The sequence below is a fragment of the Kryptolebias marmoratus genome, linkage group LG14 (assembly GCF_001649575.2).
Source record: "Kryptolebias marmoratus isolate JLee-2015 linkage group LG14, ASM164957v2, whole genome shotgun sequence".
Taxonomy (NCBI): Eukaryota; Metazoa; Chordata; class Actinopteri; order Cyprinodontiformes; family Rivulidae; genus Kryptolebias; species Kryptolebias marmoratus.
The window spans coordinates 11,451,339-11,470,846 of record NC_051443.1 but is presented as its reverse complement, the minus strand read 5'-3'; the positions used below and the strand labels follow the sequence as shown (position 1 = coordinate 11,470,846).

Here is a 19,508-nt window from a genome sequence, read left to right as displayed (position 1 = left end):
AAACTACACAAAACGTACAGAAATGAACCAGGGGTGTGAAGGGTGCTGCAGCACCTCCTGGTTGAAGCAGGAGGATGTGCATGTCCTCATACACGGTTAAAGAATTGAAAAAAAAGAAGAAAAACTGATTTCTGGGTGTGTTTTTCAATCCCAGTAATATTTTGACATTGCGTTTTGTAACTCTGGTGTATAAACTAGGTGCTGTTCGTGTATATCTGTGTGCAAAGTTAGGTAAAAAAAATAGCATTTTTATAGATATTGGCTGACCAAAACAATCAGTATATTGTATTCCTGTTGCTCATATTTGGATAAGATGAGATGCAGTGCCAGTGTGCGTTGAATTGTGTTTCTTTGGTGTTGTGATATTCTTTATTTTGGTGTTCGGAGTCACACAAATTCTCCCACACTCTCAGCACCTCCCAACTGAGACGCTTTCCCCTGGCTTTGAAAATGAATGTTTTGGATGGAGCTCCACCTGAAGCGTCTCAAAATGAAAATCCCTATAATAAGTAAGTGGCGTGAGACGAGACCGAGTATTTTACTCTGTGCAGGAGTTTGAGACAAAGAAAGGAAATCTTGCTGAGGGAGAGTTAAAGAAACAAACTCTTTATTTTATTGATTTTGGTGAGTAAGATCCGTGCGCACAGGCGAGCGAGAACTATCTAAAATGTAAAGACGGGGAGCTGTTACGTAACAGGAGCAATCCAAACGATCAGGCAAAATAATGGAGCTGATCTTGTTTCAACTGGCCTTCTGCTCCGACTTGGCTGATGTCAGGCAGATAAATGACGAAAATGCCAATGAATCCCGCGGGGCTTCAGCCTGGAACGGCCCGAGTGATAAAGGGGGGAACTGAAACTGTGTGAGAGCTCAGAGCCAAAAGCGCAGCGCTTTTCGTCTGCGGTGCGCTCTCGGAGCGCAGAGGAGGAGCTGAAAACGCGCCCCCCCCCCCATTGTCAACTTGTTGTGGGTGTGAAGCTGCCAGTGTCGAAGCATCTTTTGTTGTTAAACGTGTTCCTCCTGCGGATTTGCCTTCTGTTTCCTGGAGGATATGGAGGTTTGACTCTGCGCGTAAAAAAAAGAAAAGAAAAAAGAGGGGGGGTCCGTTTGGACACGATGGATTTGGTGTTCACCGGAGGAGCTGAAGAACACTGCTTCGTGGGAAGAGCTGATTTGGAGCCGACTGAATCTTCTGCTTTGAAACTGCAGGCATGAGCAGCGCAGCAGCGGAGTCCGGACAGCCCACCATCCCGGTGATCATGTTCATCTTCGGGGTGGTGGGGAACGTCATCGCCATCGTGGTTCTGCGGCTGTCCCGGAAGGAGCAGAAAGAAACCACCTTCTACACGCTCGTGTGCGGCCTGGCGGTGACGGACCTCCTGGGGACCCTGCTCGTCAGCCCCGTCACCATCGCCACCTACGTGAAGGGCTCGTGGCCCGGAGGGGACTCCCTGTGCCAGTACTCCGGCTTCATCCTGCTCTTCTTCTTCCTGGTGCAGCTCAGCATCGTCTTCACCATGTCCGTGGAGAGGTACCTGGCCATCAACCACGCCTTCTTCTACAACAAGAACGTCAACCAGCGGCTGGCCGCGCTCACGCTCCTGGCCGTTTACGCGGCCAGCATGGCGTTCTGCGCGCTGCCCGCGGCGGGGCTCGGGGAGGTGACGTACCAGAAATCCGAGACGTGGTGCTTCATCAACTGGCAGAGCAACAAAACCACGGTGAAGACGTTCAACCTGGCGTACGCGGGAGTGAACTCGGTGATCGTGCTGGCCACGGTCGTCTGCAACGTGATGGTGTTCGGAGCTCTGGTCCTGATGCACCGGCGCTTCATCCGGCGCACCTCCCTGGGCACGGACCCGCGGCGCGTCGCGGAGCTCCGGCCCAGGCGGAGCTTCCGGCGGCTGGCCGGAGCGGAGATCCAGATGGTGATCGTGCTGATCGCCACCTCTGCCGTGGTTCTCATCTGCTCCATACCTCTTGTGGTAAGTGTGTGTGTGTGTGTGTGTGTGTGTGTGTGTGTGTGTGTGTGTGTGTGTGTGTGTGCCTTGTTCGGTTTTACGCACGGACGTTTCCAGGGAGGAAGCAAAGAAATGGAAGAATTAAGCAATGTAAGAGCAAACGCCAGGAGCGTGCATGACCAAAACGAACAGGAATCTGGTAAGGGGTGAGAATCGTCTCCTCTCTGAACTTTTCTTTGAGTTGTTTGCGGTCAGATGACACATTTCTCTGTGCGCCTTCAGCTTTCATAGAACACGAAACTGTTGCAGGATCAAGTTTCTGTTTTTTACTTAGCTTCAGAAAAACTGAGATAAAGTGCGCACAAAACCACTTAAAGGGATATTTCAGCCATTATACATAGGGGGTCCTGCGTAAAAGTTATGAACACTTAATATCTTACCTGTTGTAGATAGCTCTTTGAACAACCTCAGTGTGGAGAAAGATACATTTTACATTAAGTGATTTTTATTTTTTTTAAATATAATGTTCTGGTTATTTAAAATTGCAAACTGGCAGCAGCGACACTATAAAACAATCTGCTGACACAGTTCAGTCTAGTTGCCTCGGTGCTTGGACTCCATTAAGTTACGGCAACTTCAAGTATCAAGTTCGAAACATTTAAAGGTACTTAAAATAGAACATTAAAAAGGTTATCCTGAGCTATATCAAATGGTGTCATTTGAAAGAGCTGACTTTTTTTTTTTTTTCAGATATAATGAAATGCGGATATGCACTCAGTGTAAACAAAGCACTGGGCTGAGTCTGTTGACAACTACGTGGATATATGAGTCACATGATTTACCTACATTAGGCTGCCTGTGTAGATAAACAAATGTGGTGAAACTGGTCAAGCGTAAATAAATCTCGTTTATGACTCAAATCCTAATTTATCTCCAGTTCATGACATGCTTCTTTCTAGACTGGATGAAGGCAGTCGTTTGTGTACACCATCGACCGCTTGTACCGTTGTAAATATGTATGCACCAACACATCAAAACTGTTAGACATCCCGAGCAGCTCTTCCATGACCTGCTTTTAGTCCTTTTTGGCAGTTTCTGTAGGTAAACACATGCTGCAGTTGGCAGCCATTCACAAACCGGTTTTTCCAGGTGAACCTGGAGCATTCTGGTACAACTTTGAACACCTCCAACAGGAATATTAGGATTATTTCTTCCAGAATAACTGTGTAATGTGAAACTGATGGAGGTGTAGAGCTTTACTTAACAGTATAGTATTTCTAAAGTGAATTTTCCTGTCCTTAAGCAACTCCAGCTGTATCTACAACAGGTGAGATATTTATTTTTGTAACCTTTAGACAGAACACTTCAAAATGGTTGAAATATTCCTTTAAGACCAGGGACTTTCTTCAGCACAGAAACAAACAACATCAACAAAAAAATAGATCTTTTAAGGGCCTTCAGAATTGCACTCTTATTCATTAGAGGCTAATAAAACAGTTTAAATCTGCTTATTGAATAGAACATGGCTTCAAACAGATGTAAGTATATATATATATATATATATATATATATATATATATATATATATATATATATATATATATATATATAACGACTATATATATATATATAGTCGTTTTATCTTTGTTCATGTGTCAAAACAATCATCCTGTTGAGATCATTTACCAGATTTGCTTCTGTTCTGTTTCAACAGCTGAGGATCTTTGAGAATCAGCTCTTCATAAACCAGAAGAACGAGTCTTCACGGTTGAATGAAGACCTCTTTGCCATCCGCATGGCCTCCCTCAACCCCATCCTGGACCCTTGGATCTACATCCTCCTCACAAAGACTGTGGTCCTCAAGCTGATGGAGAAGATCAAGTGTCTGTTCTGCAAAATGGGCAGCTGGGGGCAGCGAGGAGGCGGGCACTGTCGCTGTGCCGACGGCCGCCTCTCCCCCTCCTTCATCTCGAGGGACTCCCCGTCGCTTATGTCCCAAGAGACGCGGGACTGGATGAGCCCCTTGCACACCGTCCTGTACCCGCACGATCGGAACGCGCTGGAGCTGGGGTCGGTTCAAGCGGGGTCACGGGTCGGCTCCACCAGCCCAGCGGCTGCACAGACGTTGCAAGGCTCCCGGGAGGTGACGTCGCCTCCGAGGGAGCTCTCGCAGAGGGAGCTCTCGCAGAGGGACTCGGTGGACAGCATGGCACGCAGGATGCTGAACGTGCTTCCGATGGGCTCCAAAGACCCAGCCCTGCACGTGACTTTCACGGACGAGAGCGCAAACATGCAGGAGAAATGCATCTGACCATCATCGTGACCTCAGCATCCTCAGCGTATTAAAACGGCCTCATCTGTCAGATACTGCATATGAAATCTGACAGGTGTATGTCTGACTCGAATGCCTATTATCACTATATCACGCCTCATAATACACCACGCCTCTGGATCCTCCTCAGTACAATCAAAAACCATAACAAGAACATGGAGGAGAACATCCCAGAGGAGCTCTTCTGTTGCACTGTCAGGAATGTTTGTTTTCTGACTCGTCGACAGCCTGCACAACGATTGTAAAGAATCAGTCTTAAAATGTGAACGCCGTAGTAATTTATTTTACTTTTATTGTCTTCTCTGTGAGAAGGTCTGTGTAGTTTTGTGTCATTTATTCACTATAAAATGAATGCTCTAACAGTGTTTTCTTTCTTTTTTTTTTTTGGTTGCAAAAACCATTCGCAAGCAATTTGATTGTATTAGTTCCAAGAGCAACCCCAACACTGAATCTGGAGTTATACCAATCCGTGCATTTCTTAACAAAAGGCAGCTAAACTGTGGCTTTTCTATAAGAGACACTAGACAGTGATAGGAAGCCTCTTTAATCTGTTTTTCTTTTCTTTAAAATTGTTCTTTTGCTCAATTCTGCAAGTGCCTTTCATCTAATCAGTCTGCATCAGGATGTTAAGACAGGAAATGAAACAAACAAAAAAACATGAGGTGATCTTGTTGAAAAGGTGTTTTTTTTTTCAAAACCATTTCCTGTTCTGACACGTTTTGACTTTTTGCTGCTATAAACTGAATGAGCACCAACACAGGTTTCTGTTTACCCACTTTCTTGTGAACAAACCAATGTACCCAACTCATAAAGTACAAATAAAAGTTGATAAATATTTATCTTAAATTTACAACTTGTCTTTTTTGGGTAATAGTTTGAACACTTACCGGCGGTTCCCAGCGTTGTGGTCAGGACCTCGCCGGGTGATAAAACACTAAATTAGAGGTTTTGAGAAGGTCTACATAAATCAAATCATCTTTTAAAATGATTGGTAATTGCATAGTTGGGCTCAAATGTTGCAAGGAGATAAAAACAGTGGTCCTAAATGGATAAAAAGCAGTAAAATGGTTAAAGAAATTCATCGTTAGATGGCTTTTTAGCAATGTTTGTGCACTTCAACCAACAATAGTCGTGGTTACAAGATCTGCAACTTTTATTTTGTGGCTCCAAAGCTGAACATTTTGGAAAACACTGACCTAAACCATGTGTTAAAGGGAAATATTTAGAAAAATTAGCTGTTTAGTAAAATAGTTTCAATCTCTAGTTTCACCTCTTTCCAGTTCGGATGACTAACACACGTTACCGATAAATGTTTCAGATGGAACCGACAGACAGTTTATTCACCTGCAGATGGTTTCTTCACCGCTGAAGAGTTTCAGGTTCAACGTGGACACTGTCCAGGGTCTTCTGGGAACAGTAAAATGTCCGTCAAAGAGCTGTGGTTCATTACAGAAAACTGTGACCTCAGGCGAAAGGAATCTGTTAAAGCTCTAAAGTCTTCCCAGAGATGGAAAACTGATTGACAAACAGCTGAGAAAAGGTTTTAACAGCTTAGAAACAATCCTCTTTGGAATCTTCCACCTTTTTTTTCCCACGTCATCAGTGTAGGTTAGCAATACGCTACAAGATACATAAAAGGTTGGTTTAGACATTTATAGCTCTCTGAAAGGTGGCCTGGAAAAACAATCAGATTTTAGAGTTAAACAAAAAAAAGTAAGCTTCATAGCACTGCAATGGAAGCTAAAGATACACATCAAAAACTAAAAAAAACAAAAGGTAAGGTGGGTGCTTTAGCTTCGTTTATATCAGTTCAAAATTCCAGAGGGCTAGGAAGATGTCTTTAGTCTATGGTGGCTGACTGTTGTCGCAAATTTAGAGGATGCATATTGTTCAGAAAGACAAGAAATTTGTGTTAATTGTCCCATCCAAGTGGTGACTCTAAATAATGCAGGTGGCAACAACAAAAAATGGTGATAAAAAATCATGTGAGAGCTCAGATTTCTTGGGAGTTCAGAGCTGGTACAACCAACCAACCTACATGTCAACCAACAAAAAGCTACCAACCAAACAAACAGCCAGCCAGTCAATCAACCAACCAACCAATTAAATAAACAGCCAGCAGGCAAACAAACTAATCAACCAGCTAAATAAACAGCCACCCAACCAACTGAACAAACAAACAAGCCAAAAACCTTCAAACAACCAAACCAGCCCGAGTCAACAACCAACCATTTGAATAAACCTCTAACAGTAACCACTAAAACCAATAAAAAATCAACCTTTGAGAACAGTGCTTCATCTTTAACCTTACTGCCCTTGGGAAGCCGATTGATCACAAACTGTTATTTGCTGATCAAGCTCACCTTATCTCTGATCATTTCCTGCATTAAATTTTGTTTTTTTGCCTAATAATTGACATCTTGCTTTAGTTTGCCGATTATCAGTACATCCTCAGTTAGGATGTTATTTGTCCCTTAAATGATCCAGTTTTCTTTGTTCCTTCTCAGGTCCTCGTTTTGCTTCCTGTCAAGCTCATTTAGAGCTCAAGTAATTAAGACCTCATTATATTTCCATCTCTTCCATGCCTTTGGTTTGCTTATTTTGCTGTTTGTCCCTTTTTATTTCTTGTCGTGAAGTTGCTCTTTTAACAGCAAATTATCAGTGTCTCCATCTTTGGCTCTTATCTTTACAACATTTGTGGCACTCCAAACACTTTAACAGCTCCATTTACGCCCATCAAAAACACAGACTTGCGCTTTCACACGCACGCGCTGCTTAAACACACGCGCATGTATCACGAAGCGTGAAGGTAAATGGCACGCCCAGATTAGACCCAGATCAGCACCATTTGTCTCACTGCATTTCTTAAAATAACAGCTGCATCTGCGATGATTCAGGCACGTTACGGGAAAGAGTTTTATCTTCTTACATGATCCTGTTTAACTTTGTAGACTGTTGTGGAACTATTTTTTTCTACTCCGTTGACTCCGTTCTCTGCGTCACTGATGATATGCAGATTTCATTTATTATTCCTGTGAACAATAACATAGAGGGACTGAATTGCTTTGACATTCAAAAGCCAAGTTAAAGCCCTTCTGTGTGCAGTTGTTGGGAATAAACTCTTCTGCCTGTTTAGTGTCCAGAGATGCCAACTGGTGATAAAACACACACGGAGTACATCTGGATCAAAGACATACAGTACCTGAGGCTATTGCTGGCAGGGTACATGACTCCCACTCCACTGCAACTGACATTAAAGGGATATTCCACCCACTTTGACAAGGGGTTTGTGAAAAAGTCCTGAAGAGTGGATATCCTACCTGTCTGGGATGGAGCTCTCAACAGCCTCAGTCTGGAGAAATAGAGTTTAATTCTAATTCAAAGAGCTTTCTAAGGCAGATAAGTTATTAACTGTTCGTAATTTCCCCACAGAATATCCGTTCAAAATTAGGAGTTAAAAAAGTTCAAGCTTTACTGCAAAGATGTGTTGAAACTTTCAAGATTGCAAAAAGAGCACAAGGTTCAGAGTTACAGAGAGGCTCACAACAGTTTTCTTAACTGATGGATCTTTGGCATTTGACCTCTGAAGTTTCTCTTTTTTCTTTTTCTTTTTGCTTTAGTAGGCACTTTGACAGACTCTAAAGCGTTAAAAAAGGCTGACCTGTTCTGCAGTGGGAGATCTAGGGTAACTCCCTTATCCGAGCTTGGATTACTGAGCGTTTAGTCAGATGCTCAGCTGTTTCACAGCTTCTTGACTCAAGCCTGCAACCCTCCAGACGGACTTAAAGGCCTTTAGATTCAACCGCTTTATTCGCATCGAATCGTCGGCCAGATGAAAGCCTGATTTTCAGCGTCCAGCAGTGGTGAGAGCTTGTTTGTTGCAGGCACAACGTGAAAATATCTCCACCGTTACTTGTCCCCAACCAGTCAGCCTCAACTTTGTCTACAGAGTCCAAAAGGAAGAGAACATTTGTTGAGTCATGTCCACATGAGTCACATGATTTCAACCCCATAGAACTTGCTTGACCAAAACATTTGAATCCTGCAGGCACCAAACAGAGCTGTTCTGGGAATTACTACTCAGAGGGAGATCCCAGCCACCTACCTGGATAAACTCACTCCCAGGACAGATTTTTCTGAGTTGTGCTCAAAGTCACGTCTGGAATGACTGAACTGTTTGCTCACTCGTGGGATTATTTTATTTTGTTAAATTGTTCATGCAGTTCTTGAATGTGCATGCAAGTTTTCTTCAGCAAAAACTGTGGTGTGAAACTAACGTGCTGTGGAGGTCTTGTTTTTTTTTTTCATTTCTCAAAATCAAATGTACAAATCTGAGCGTGTGATGTTTTTGTACCATCTTTAAAAAAACCCTACAATTTAAATGAAAATCAGAAAAGAATCATTCCAATTGTTTTTGAAGTGAGGTTTTGGGTAAAGGTCATGAACAATTAATATCTTACTTGTTGTAGGTAGCTCCTTGAAAGCCCTCAGGAAGGAGAAAAAAATAAAAAATAAATAAATGAAATAAATAAAAAAAGACTTTTCCTAACTGGATTGATGAGCTATCAGCTAGTTTGAGCAGGTCCAGGTCTAAAGTGGACCGGTGCCATCTTAAAGCAGCTCCACGCTCCAAAACTTCTTGGCAGTTCATGCAACAGCTGCTGCATTTAATATTAGAAATCTTTTCATTGCTGTCAGTATCACATTATTAAATTATTGCACTATTTACGCAGAATTCCGTCTTTTTGGAAGGTAAACGGCAGCAGCAGTTTAAAGCCATAGAACTTCCAGTGTAGCTTGGGTAGTTCAAAAACAATATCGCTCAGACTAGCCGTTAGCTTGTCATTCTGTTTCTTCCTGGAAGCTGGAATTTCCACGTTTTAAGTCTAACTTGAACGCCTCCCGAAGCCAGAATTCCCTGAGCAACCTGGACCACTAAACCCAACACGGCTGAAAAAAAGTTTATAGATGTCGTAATAAACGTCTTTAGATTTGTTTCCCATTAAAGCAGTTGCCCACATCGTGCTTCGCAACCTTTATTAAATAAAACAGAGCAGACATAGAAAATATTGATCGCTCCTAACCTTTGCAGGGAAACCAACAACATAAAAACCTCTGACATAAAACACAGCTTTTCGAACCGTGGTTCTAAAGGCTGACATAATCAGGATGTCAAATGTAAATCTCATAAGAGGATTAAATAAGGTTGAATAATACCATTTGTGTTTTTTACTTGTTATCATTTTGCCGTGTTTAACAAACACTGAAGAGCACATTGGTTGATGACGTCACCTTACATGGCAGCCAAGCTGATGTGCCTTCATTAGGGCGTTTGTCCTGTACATTTTCTAGACATCACGTTTTTACACTGCCATGTTTTCATTTTACAAACACACATGAAGATGACTCCAATATTAACCCGTCCTGTTTTCATTTGCACTGAAGCTAACAGGAGAAAAGATTTGCTTTAAAATGTCTAAAAGTAGTTTTTAAAATAATCAACTACTGGGTAAAGCATTTATTCCAATGAGAAGTTTTGTGTTTTTACATGCCTGTCTGGATCCATTGTCAGTGAATAAGACAAACGGTCTCTTGCTGACCACTGAAGAGACGGAAACATGACTTTCAGGCTGGTTTTCTTGCGGTTTCCACCTTCGAAATTCAGCAAAAAAACTACTGCAACAGACAGAAAAGCAATCAAACATGCTTATTTACCACGCTAAAAGAATGGGAAACTATATGACTAATGTATCAGTTCATGCTGAGAGCAGTTTAAAGTCCTCTTGCTTTGACAAACTGTTCCTTTGACGGTGCTGCGGGGTCCTCTGATCCCTGCTCCCCGCTCACCACGTTCTGGATTTTCCCCTCGGCGTCGATGACCACGGTGGTTCTCCTCAGCTCCTCGTAGTGCGTTTGCCGCTCAGCGACAGCCACGCAGGCTGCCAGCACTTCATCGGACTCAAAGTCGTAGTCCTGCTCGAGCTCAGGGGCGTGGAGGAGCTGGTTTTTAGTCTCCTCCTCTTGTCTGATCTTCTCCTTGGTTGCTGCCTGCTGCTTCTGGAGCGTCCTCGCCCAGTTCAGGTCGTCCTGCCACAGGCTCGTCTCGGACGGACGCAGGTGGATCGCGATCTGGAAGGACCTCACAGCCTGGAATGACCAAGGTTAAAGGGGACCTATTACGCTTCTTTGAACAAGTCAGGATTGGTCTGTGGGCTGTACAAAACATCTTCATTACATTTATTACACAAAATCATTCTCAGATATTGAGATTTCACCTGATCAGCTCTGTCTGTTTGGAGCTCATTTCAGAAAAAACTCACTGAAGGAGTAAACGCTGCGGATCTGACGCACATTTATATCGTTATTAACTCAAACTCTGACTTTGGGACAGGAGCACTTAGCACACTTAGCACATTTGTTGAGTCGGAGAGCAGCAATCAGCGGTCCGAACCTGAAAAGTGTCCAGATGGCCGCCTGGTAAAGATCAGTTTTATTTTTTTCTCCATCTTTTCTTCTCTTTTATCAACATAGTTCTAATGTTAGTTTAGACAAACCTGCCGTGACTTTAACAGATACATGTTTCTGGGACAGCTGAGCTGTTCAAACTACAACTTTCTTTGGCGATATCTCAGGGACGTTGCCATCAAAAATTAAAATGAAGCCACGCAGCTCTGTTCTCCGTGACTGGGAGAACATGCATGAACTCATGTTCTATATTACACCCGACAACAGAACACTTTCCTTTTCCAGCAGACACTGCTCAGCAGTAAAACCAGCAGAACTAACGTGACCGTCTTCCTGTAATGAAGTGGGTGGAGCTCCACTGGGGTTGATAGGTGAGGGGCTGGGCTCGGGGTTGCTAGGTAACAAGAATTGCAACGCAACAATCCCGAGGTTTTTGAAACCAGTCGTTATGCGCTTGGCCTGTTTCTAGAAGCAGTAGATCCCAAAATGGAAGTACAAAAACGTGCAAAAAGTGAATTTCGTATAATAGGTCCCCTTTAATAAACCGAGAGGCGTGTTATGATTTTGTCCAGTCTCATGTGTAACTGCCACCACTGGAGCTGGGAGCACGTTCTGCATGGCAGGAAACACCTAACATTCTTCATGCTGTGCTGCAGACAGACACAGTTTTTATTACTATCAGTACCGACTTGGTTAGAAACAAATGAGTTCTGCCAAACGCAGGAATGGGACAGCCTTGTGTTAGCAAAACTGACTGGGGGGGGGGGTTCTCGAACAGACGCAACTGAGACATGTTGGTACACACGATGCTGACAAACTCGACTGAACAAGTCGCGCTAAAAATAGACGTTTGTTCTTTCATTCCGAAGGGCTTCATTATAGCAGGAGGTGTGGTTGTGTTTGGTTAAATGTTGGATCAGGTAACCTTTCAGCACGTCCCATTGTTGTTTTTCGGTGCCGTTGGACAGGTCTCCCGCTCCAAGGCACGCTTGAGCGACGTTAACCTGAAGGCTTTCTTCGTCTTCTTCTTGTCTTTCAGAGCGGGGGCGGAGAGGGGGGGGACGATGTAACTGTGCACCACGGCTTTCCTACACCTACAGGTACCGGCGTGTTCGGAGGCAATTTAAGCAATCGTCCGATCCCCAGGCACCTGGGTGTGCTTTGGAATTATCTCAGAGGCTGGGAGGTCCGCAAAAAAAAAAAATTTGGCAAACAGAGTTTTTTAACAGCTTCTCAAAAACTGAAGCTACTGATTTACATGCAGCTAACTAAACAAAGATCTGTTTTTTCCTGAGTTAAATATATTTCATTGAAGACTACTAGTTAGCTCTACATGGTGGTAAAAACCGAGCGGCGTAAAAACACCATTTCGAGTGTTGGTGCGTCCCCAAGCCGAGAGCTTCTGTTAAATCTAAATAACTCACCAGGTCCACCTCGCCCAGGTTGAGCTGTGCCCGGCCCAGAGTCTGCCAGCCCTCCCACCACAGCGGCTGGAACTTCACGGCCATCTCCGCCGCCTTCACAGCAGGAAACACCTCGTGCAGGATGGTCAGCACCTGCAGACGGAGCGAACGCTGAACCGTTTCGTCCTCAGACATCAAACAGGGATACAATCGGAGCCAAAGAAGAAGAGTAAACTATGTTGCTCTTACATTTTCTGTTACTTCATGTTAGACAACTGGTTGTGGGCAGTTCTTTAATTGCCAGAATTACCTTAAATTTAACGAAGGAACGAACCACGACTTTCAACTTCGGATGACTACCAGCAAAATAAGAGTTGAATATTAAATATTCACGTTCCATAATTTAACACACACCTACAGATATGGTCAGAACTGATTTGTCTTTTATCTGTATGTTAAAGAAGGATAACATCTATAACTGTGCTTAATTTAATATCATATATAGAAAAATTTCATTTTAAAGTAAAATAAAGCTGTTTCTCTCAGCTGCAAATGTGGCCCGTTACAAAAAAAAAAAACAGGCAAAAAGAATTTACAGGAAATTCCTGATGATCATATAACTGTATTAAGCTTAATTGATAATCAGTTTGCAGAAATTGAATATCCCAAATCTCTAATCCCTGCAGTCCTTCCTCTACTAGAACTTCAAGTAAAGTGTTTAAAAACAGCAGCAGTCATTTGGGCTTTAGATCGCTCTCTGGAATCAACTTACTTTTATTTATAAGCACTTAAACGTAACATTGTTGAATAAACTCATTTAGCTCTGTAAAAATATTTAGGTTCAAGTTTGACTGTTAACCCTCGTCTCATAAACAGCTGATCCTGAAACACAGACCCGTCCAGAGTTAACCCATCGAGACCGGAGCGTCATAAAAAGAAAGGCCAAAATCATCTTTCTCGTTATTAGAGGGATGCCCCCCCCTGGATGCTGGAAACATCAGGGACAAAGAGGTGGAAAGTGTGGCAACTGCATTAGGAGACAAGATGTATCGGAGGCCTTGTTTTTGATTGTGATTGAATTAAATAGGAAGAAAAGCACCGAGGGGAAAGAACTGCGTCAGTGTCTTTGTCATCGCAGACGTCATCTGAGCCGGTGATGTCAATCTGAAAAACGCAGACTTTTTTTTTTCAGTCTATGGGTGCATATGTATATAAAACAATAAATAAAATGGAGTGGAAAGTGGACGTACGGTTAAAAACACCATGGTTTTAGTAAATGTTGTGTTTGCGAGTCGTGGCATAAAAAGGGAAGAAAACGGGGTGGTGTCTCTCCAGGCCTGTTCCACTAATGATTTCCTTCTCAAATATCCTTCAGTGGATAATATCACGTTAGGCGCACGCTCCTCGATGTGATGCGAACGACTGTGGTTCCAAGAAGAGGCTCTATTGTGTTAGTTGGAACAAATGAAAAATCATAACGGAAGGGGCTTCGTTAGGTCTGATTAAATCTCCGGGCTTCTTCGCTTTTCCAGTGCTGTGTGGAGAAATCTCGATTTTTTTTTTGTTTTTAAAGATCCACAGACCAGAAACAAACATATCAACCCGTCCAAAAGAACAGAAAAACAGGGAAGGAGAATAAAAAGAGATAAAATGAAAAATATATAGCTCAGTACAACAGTATTGTGGACCAAGGAGGCTACAGAAAAACAATATGACTTCTTCTTTCCAAACTAGAAACACATGGCAATTATTTTGTTTTTGTTTCAGCAAATTGACTACAACTGTCTGTTGGTCGTTTATTTTCTTTTGATGTCTTCATCCCAACTCCTGTGAACATATTGCACCGCTCGATGTAAAACCTTAGATTCTTAAAAAAGCAGCTTGTCACATTCTTGAACTCTTCTAGAAAACAGCAGAATCTAATACATCACTGTCCTTCTATAGTAATAAAGTAATAAAAATTTGAATTTATAGTCCGTCTTGAAGTGATGCTTCCTGGTTACTTTAAGCCCTCCCGGCTGTAGCCGTGAATCATTCCCCAGAATTTAAAAATCACTACATTTCTGTTTCTTTGATTTCGATCCTTTCCCCATTCCCCAAAACTTTCCCCATTCCATCGTATTTTAGAAGTCTAGCTTTCTTTTAAGACTGTTATGCTGAGACATTAAATCGGTGGTAAATGACAGTATAAACTATACCTGGGACTTCATTTCATACAGCTGGGAGTTGTCTGGAGTCAGCTGAATAGCCTCATCCCACTTCTTAATGGCCTCCCAGTGCCTAAAGAGAACACACACTGCGGTTCAGAGCCAAAGAAAACCGAGGGATCACATGAAAACAGTCAACCCTGAACAGCACGGCGACAGTTTACTGGGAAACTGTGCCACATGACGTTAAACGGAGCTTCATGGCGCTGGGTGAAGCCCAACTGAGAATCCCATAAAGCCCTGCAACTGGACGCTCAGTTTCTGTGTCTTGGCTGTCCTCGTATTTGACGTACGATGTGGAACCGAGCAAACGGTTTGCTCGGGGGGGACATAATGAGGCGATCATTGTTTTTGCAAACAGGCTTTTGTGAAATACGTCTGACTCATGCCTCTACTTAAGCCGACCCTTTGCCCTGGCGCATATTTTGTGTGCCTCAACTACGTCCTGTTCTCGGTATAAGGAAAAATGGATTTCAGAGAACTGATAGCTTAACTGATTTGTAAACAGAAATAATAAAAAAAGGTCAAAAGGCTTGCAGGACAATGTGCAGCATGGAGTTGTTTTAAGTGAAAACGCTGCAAGCGGAGTCAACAACACCTGCCCTGCTGCCTGACAGAAAGCCAGAGGTGACGACGAGCGCCATGAGCTACATAAACAAGCAGCTCCATGCAGGTAAACAGACAAATCAGTTTCCCCTCCCACAGGTGAGGAGGTATTAGTAGAATCCGAGCAGTAAAAGCAAACAAAATGTACATGAATTTGAGTAGAAGTCACACTAACCTTAACCACAATGTTAATCCAAGCAGCTGTCAGCACTAGGATGTAACGTTTTGCATACATTTCTTTATTTCCCAGCAGCTTTTCACTCTCTGACTGCACTAAATCCACACGCTGCTGCTGCTGCTCAGTATAGTGACTCTCTCCTGAAGTCAAAACTGGTTTTCTAATGAAGCCAAGAGACTATACGACATTTAGTTGTCATTTCACAAACGGTAAAAATACTCGATGAAACGAAACGTTTCTCTTGTCCAGTGGCGTGGTAAAGATGCAGCAGCCTGATCAGCTGAGGAATGAAGCTGCTGCTGCTGCTGCACATTCTGGCTGATCGGCATCATTTCCCAGTTTCAACAGCTGGTGGGGAAGATGAGCTTCTCACAGTATTGAGGACTTATTTTCTTGCATCTCTCCTTAAAGGAATAGGGAAGTGATGTTCTGTCAAATAGTAATCGATACTGAGCTCATTATCAGCAGTGACATCAGTATAGAGCATGAAGGTTGAGCAAACTTAAGCGTGAAAAATGATTTGACAAACTGGATCTTGATTGGCTAGCCATTAGCCAGCCTTGCCTCTTTTTACATACGCTATAATCTATGAGCGATGTCACGGCTGATAAGGTATCTACTACTAACTAACTACTGATAACTATTAGACAGAGCGTCACTTCAAAAGTGACCAGACTCTGCCTTTAAAAATGCGCCCTAAGGAGGACATGGAGAGCCTTTTTTCCGCCCAGTAAAAGGTGGTAAAGGGAAATTGGCGCACGCTTTAGTCTCCTGAGGCAGTCCGTCCTCTGCTGAGCGTGCTTGACCCGGTATGTGGGGCTGAGAGTCCAGGAGAATGTCAGCTTCCACAGGGGAGTCGTTAATGTGCAGGAGGGGAGTGATCCGCCTTCTATCTAAAACCCACGATCTGCTCGTTAGTTCCGGCTGACTGTCTCGCCTCAGTTCTGTGGGACATTTCATCATCAGAATCGACGGGTTTCTCCACTGTTGTGCCCTCAGCAAGCGCAGTGAGCTGGTTCATGCTGAACAGAGCAGCACAGTCATGTGTCAGCAGAGAACAAGTCACAGGACTGAGTACACATCCTTGGGGGACCCCTGTGCTCAGTATGATGACACAAAACATCTTACTGCCAACACAGTCTGTCTGTTGTCTTCCTGACAGGAAGTCCAACATGAAGCTACAGAGCGGGGTTTCCAGTCCGAGCAGAGAGAGCTTCACTGTAAGATGCTGCGGGATGATGGTGTTAAAAACCGACGAGAAGTCAACAAACGGGGGATTGTAAGATAAACTCTTCGGTTTGACATTTGTCAAAGTCTACATCTTTCCACAGCCTTAAAAAAAGACAGCTGCTAACAAATGTTTTCAAGAAAATAAAACCACACACTGAGACAACTAACAGTGATCATTTGAACTAAAAGTGAAGCCTGACGGTGCGTTAAAGAAGGAGAGAAGTGACTCAGGAAACAGAACTAGAGCTGAGTGGAAGTCTCACATGAAGCAAAAAACATTGCTAAGTCATTTGAGGAAATGAAGCAACACACCTTGTGAAGTCTAAGAGCTAAACCAACTTCTCTGTCGGATCACTTTTATCTACGTGTCACCCAAAGATAGACTGAAAGGAGGAAGATGCATAAAAGGTGAAACTACAAGGAGCCTGTCGTCATTTCAGTGATACCAGCAAAAAGTGATTTACAGAGGAAAGAAAAACGAAACTTATCAACTTATCTTGAGAACAGTTAAGACATGAGAAACTGTGATCATTTAAAAGATTATTATCATGAACTGAAAAGTTAATCTAACTCATAAAACTTAGTTGAACTTCACACTTTAGTATCTCGGTCTGTGCGTAAAAAAAAATTGACAAAAGAAAAGAACAGGTAGCCAAAACATTTGAATCTTGTGTGACTCAGTGAAACTCCAAGCATCTAAAACAGCTCCATGAAACGAGCTTCCCTGGAAGAAACGCATATCGGCCGCCGCCTCGCGATTTAAACAAAGACGTTGTGTGATCTGTTAGGGCTGAAAGTAGAGTTTGGGATGACTCTCAGCTACTACCACACCAAATTTTTCGCTCAAAAGTGGCCATCTTGAATTGGGGCAACTCCACAAGTTCATCAGTTGTAGATGTACATGCAATGATTACTTTCATTAAAACTCATCCATTGGTTCATGAGATATTTTACCAACAGACTAACCTGACTAGCCTTTCATTGTGTTGCTGTTAAATACGTTATAATGTATTTACTCCAAACCTGGCTGGATATTAAGTGTATTTGCTGAAGTGCTTTCAAATAACATTTGCAGCGATGTCTACAGATTGAAGCTAGGATGAACAAAAAGTTAAATGACCCCCAAACTGCAGAAAATTTGACTAAAAAGAGCCTCGGATCCAAAAAAATCAGGTTACTGGCTAAATTTTGTAATAGGAACCTCACATCAAAAGGTCAACGCTATTAGCGAGTCAAAAGCCCTCCTCGGTGACACCCACGGCCAGCCACCGCCTCAGTTCTGTGAGCAGCACAAATGCATCATTTCCCCAAAGAAAATCCACTTTCTCTCTCTGCATATAGGATTACAGCAGCCAGGAAAGGTCGAAACATCACATCCTTTGCACAAAAAGGGCTTTTGCAAAATGGTTATTCGGCTTGGAAAAAAAGGTCAAGAAATTTAAAGACAGGATTGTAGGTGATAACGTATTAAAACAGTCCGATAACCTTCTGGGCCAGGAGTCAACAAACTGACACCGTACTGGATGTTGCCTTAAAAACAAAACCCAGCGCATAACTCTAAAAATAATCACGCCTGTCAAGTCAGAGGGACAAATGCTCTCTAGTAATTAATCGATTTAATCTGAAGTTTCACAGAAAAGACATTAAATCAAGCACAAGAAAACTTAAACACTGATAGCTCTATGTTTTCTGTTCATTTTTTATTTAAATAGTTATTGAAGGTTCATTTTAGTAAAAGAAGCTGCAATAGATTAGATGTTCGGAGTTTAGTTGTGCAATGGCGCCCTCTTGTGGAAAATGAAGGACACACATTTTTTTTAGATAGATAACGTTTACTTGTATATAACTGTGAATAAACCAAACCAATTTATGTTAACAGGTGAAATTTAGGTAGAAAGGAGAGAAAATTGTCACATGTTTCTAATCTTAGAGATTAAACTTTCTGAAAGAACACCAGGGAAATCTGTAAGCCGAAAAGAAGTTGTGAAGCAAGTTAGATCAAACCAAACCTTGTATTTTGGGACATATTTCCACATATATTGAAATAAAACCACGTGAGTGTAAAAACTAAAGTTTAAACGAACTCTTAATTAGTAAAACAAATGGAAATATGTCACTCTGAAATGTATGAAATTATTTAAGGTATAATGGGGAGAATTTCTAAGTGCTGTGCTGGGATCTGTATGCTGTGCGTCTTCTCTGTAGCAGGGGTGGTGTTCCGTGTGTCCTGACCTGCCCTGTTCAGCCAGCTGAGCTCCCTCATCCTTCAGCCGGCTGCTGTTTGCAGCGCAGTCCTGCAGCAGGACCTCTCGCCGCCGTTTGATGGCGTGCAGCCAGTCCACCTCCTCTTCCTCCCGACTCCCTCCATCGTCGTCCTCGGCTTTCTCCTCCTCCTCGGCCTCAAACTGCCGGACGACAGACCTGGACACCCTCTCGCCAACTTTCCTCTTCCAGCCAAACGAAGCCATGCTGTCGGGAATAAAATGTTGTTTTTTAAAAAAAAAACGAGAGCAGAATACATGTCAGTGGTCTGAAATTAAATACACGGCGAAAATAAGTACCATTATGCTAAAACCTAGCAATAAAAATGACGCTGTTAGCTTTGACAGCCAAGCAGCTCAACAAAACTGCACTTTCTTTTGACTAAACACGTAAAGATGTCCGCATATATCTGTTAAATATTTAAGAGTAGCTGTAAACACACATCTGCGGCTGTCCGTGTGCAGGAGTAAAAATACGCTTGTTAAAATCTAGTTGGCAGCCATTTTTGCGACCTTTAATGAGGCGTTCATGTTCTGTCGTTTACTCTGAGCACATACCGAAGACTGTGGTAATTTTCAAATTAAATTTTCCTCTTTTGAACAAAAAAACTAAAAAAGGTTTTTAAATTATACCTGCTTATGCATCAGTGTCGAAGGCGTTAGGAAACAACTAAATAAAATCTACAATACCCGCGTTTTTAACACATTAAACACTTGCAAAATATGCGTTTCGCTAAGGTTCAACTTTGTAACTAAACTTATTTCTAGCGGCTTTAATTGATATAAGCAAAAGGTAAAACAGTAACAACATAACAGGAAAGAAGACGTTAACCCCGTAAACTCCAATGTATCTTTTGTTGTTTTC

At 42.5% G+C, this 19,508-nt stretch overlaps 2 protein-coding genes across 5 annotated transcripts; one reads left to right on the top strand and one right to left on the bottom strand.

The window, feature by feature from the left end:
- Positions 1-601: 601 nt before the first annotated feature.
- On the top strand, positions 602-5,139 carry ptger4b (prostaglandin E receptor 4 (subtype EP4) b). The gene is made up of 2 exons (XM_017407482.3): positions 602-1,985; positions 3,676-5,139. Exons 1-2 carry the CDS (start codon positions 1,212-1,214, stop codon positions 4,270-4,272), a joined length of 1,371 nt encoding a protein of 456 aa, XP_017262971.1. The 5' UTR covers positions 602-1,211; the 3' UTR covers positions 4,273-5,139.
- Positions 5,140-9,313: 4,174 nt separating this feature from the next.
- On the bottom strand, positions 9,314-19,508 carry ttc33 (tetratricopeptide repeat domain 33). 4 transcript variants are annotated; one of them, XM_025004126.2, is made up of 5 exons: positions 19,277-19,508; positions 18,615-18,851; positions 14,360-14,441; positions 12,183-12,314; positions 9,314-10,440 (listed from the first exon to the last, which is right to left on the bottom strand). In XM_025004126.2, exons 2-5 carry the CDS (start codon positions 18,848-18,850, stop codon positions 10,066-10,068), a joined length of 825 nt encoding a protein of 274 aa, XP_024859894.1. In that variant the 5' UTR covers position 18,851; positions 19,277-19,508; the 3' UTR covers positions 9,314-10,065. The 4 variants fall into 4 exon arrangements, with proteins under 4 accessions (XP_024859894.1, XP_017263457.1, XP_017263456.1 ...); XM_017407968.2 differs by lacking the exon at positions 19,277-19,508 and adding an exon at positions 19,087-19,192; XM_017407967.3 differs by lacking the exon at positions 19,277-19,508 and adding an exon at positions 18,944-19,171.

Coding starts and splice junctions, on each gene's coding strand:
- ptger4b (XM_017407482.3), top strand. CDS start 1,212: ATGAGCAGCGCAGCAGCGGAGTCCGGACAGCCCACCATCCCGGTGATC. Junction 1,986..3,675: donor TCTGCTCCATACCTCTTGTG/GTAAGTGTGTGT, acceptor CTGTTTCAACAG/CTGAGGATCTTTGAGAATCA.
- ttc33 (XM_025004126.2), bottom strand. CDS start 18,850: ATGGCTTCGTTTGGCTGGAAGAGGAAAGTTGGCGAGAGGGTGTCCAGG. Junction 14,442..18,614: donor CAGCTGGCTGAACAGGGCAG/GTCAGGACACAC, acceptor TGTTCTCTTTAG/GCACTGGGAGGCCATTAAGA. Junction 12,315..14,359: donor TGTATGAAATGAAGTCCCAG/GTATAGTTTATA, acceptor CTCCGTCTGCAG/GTGCTGACCATCCTGCACGA.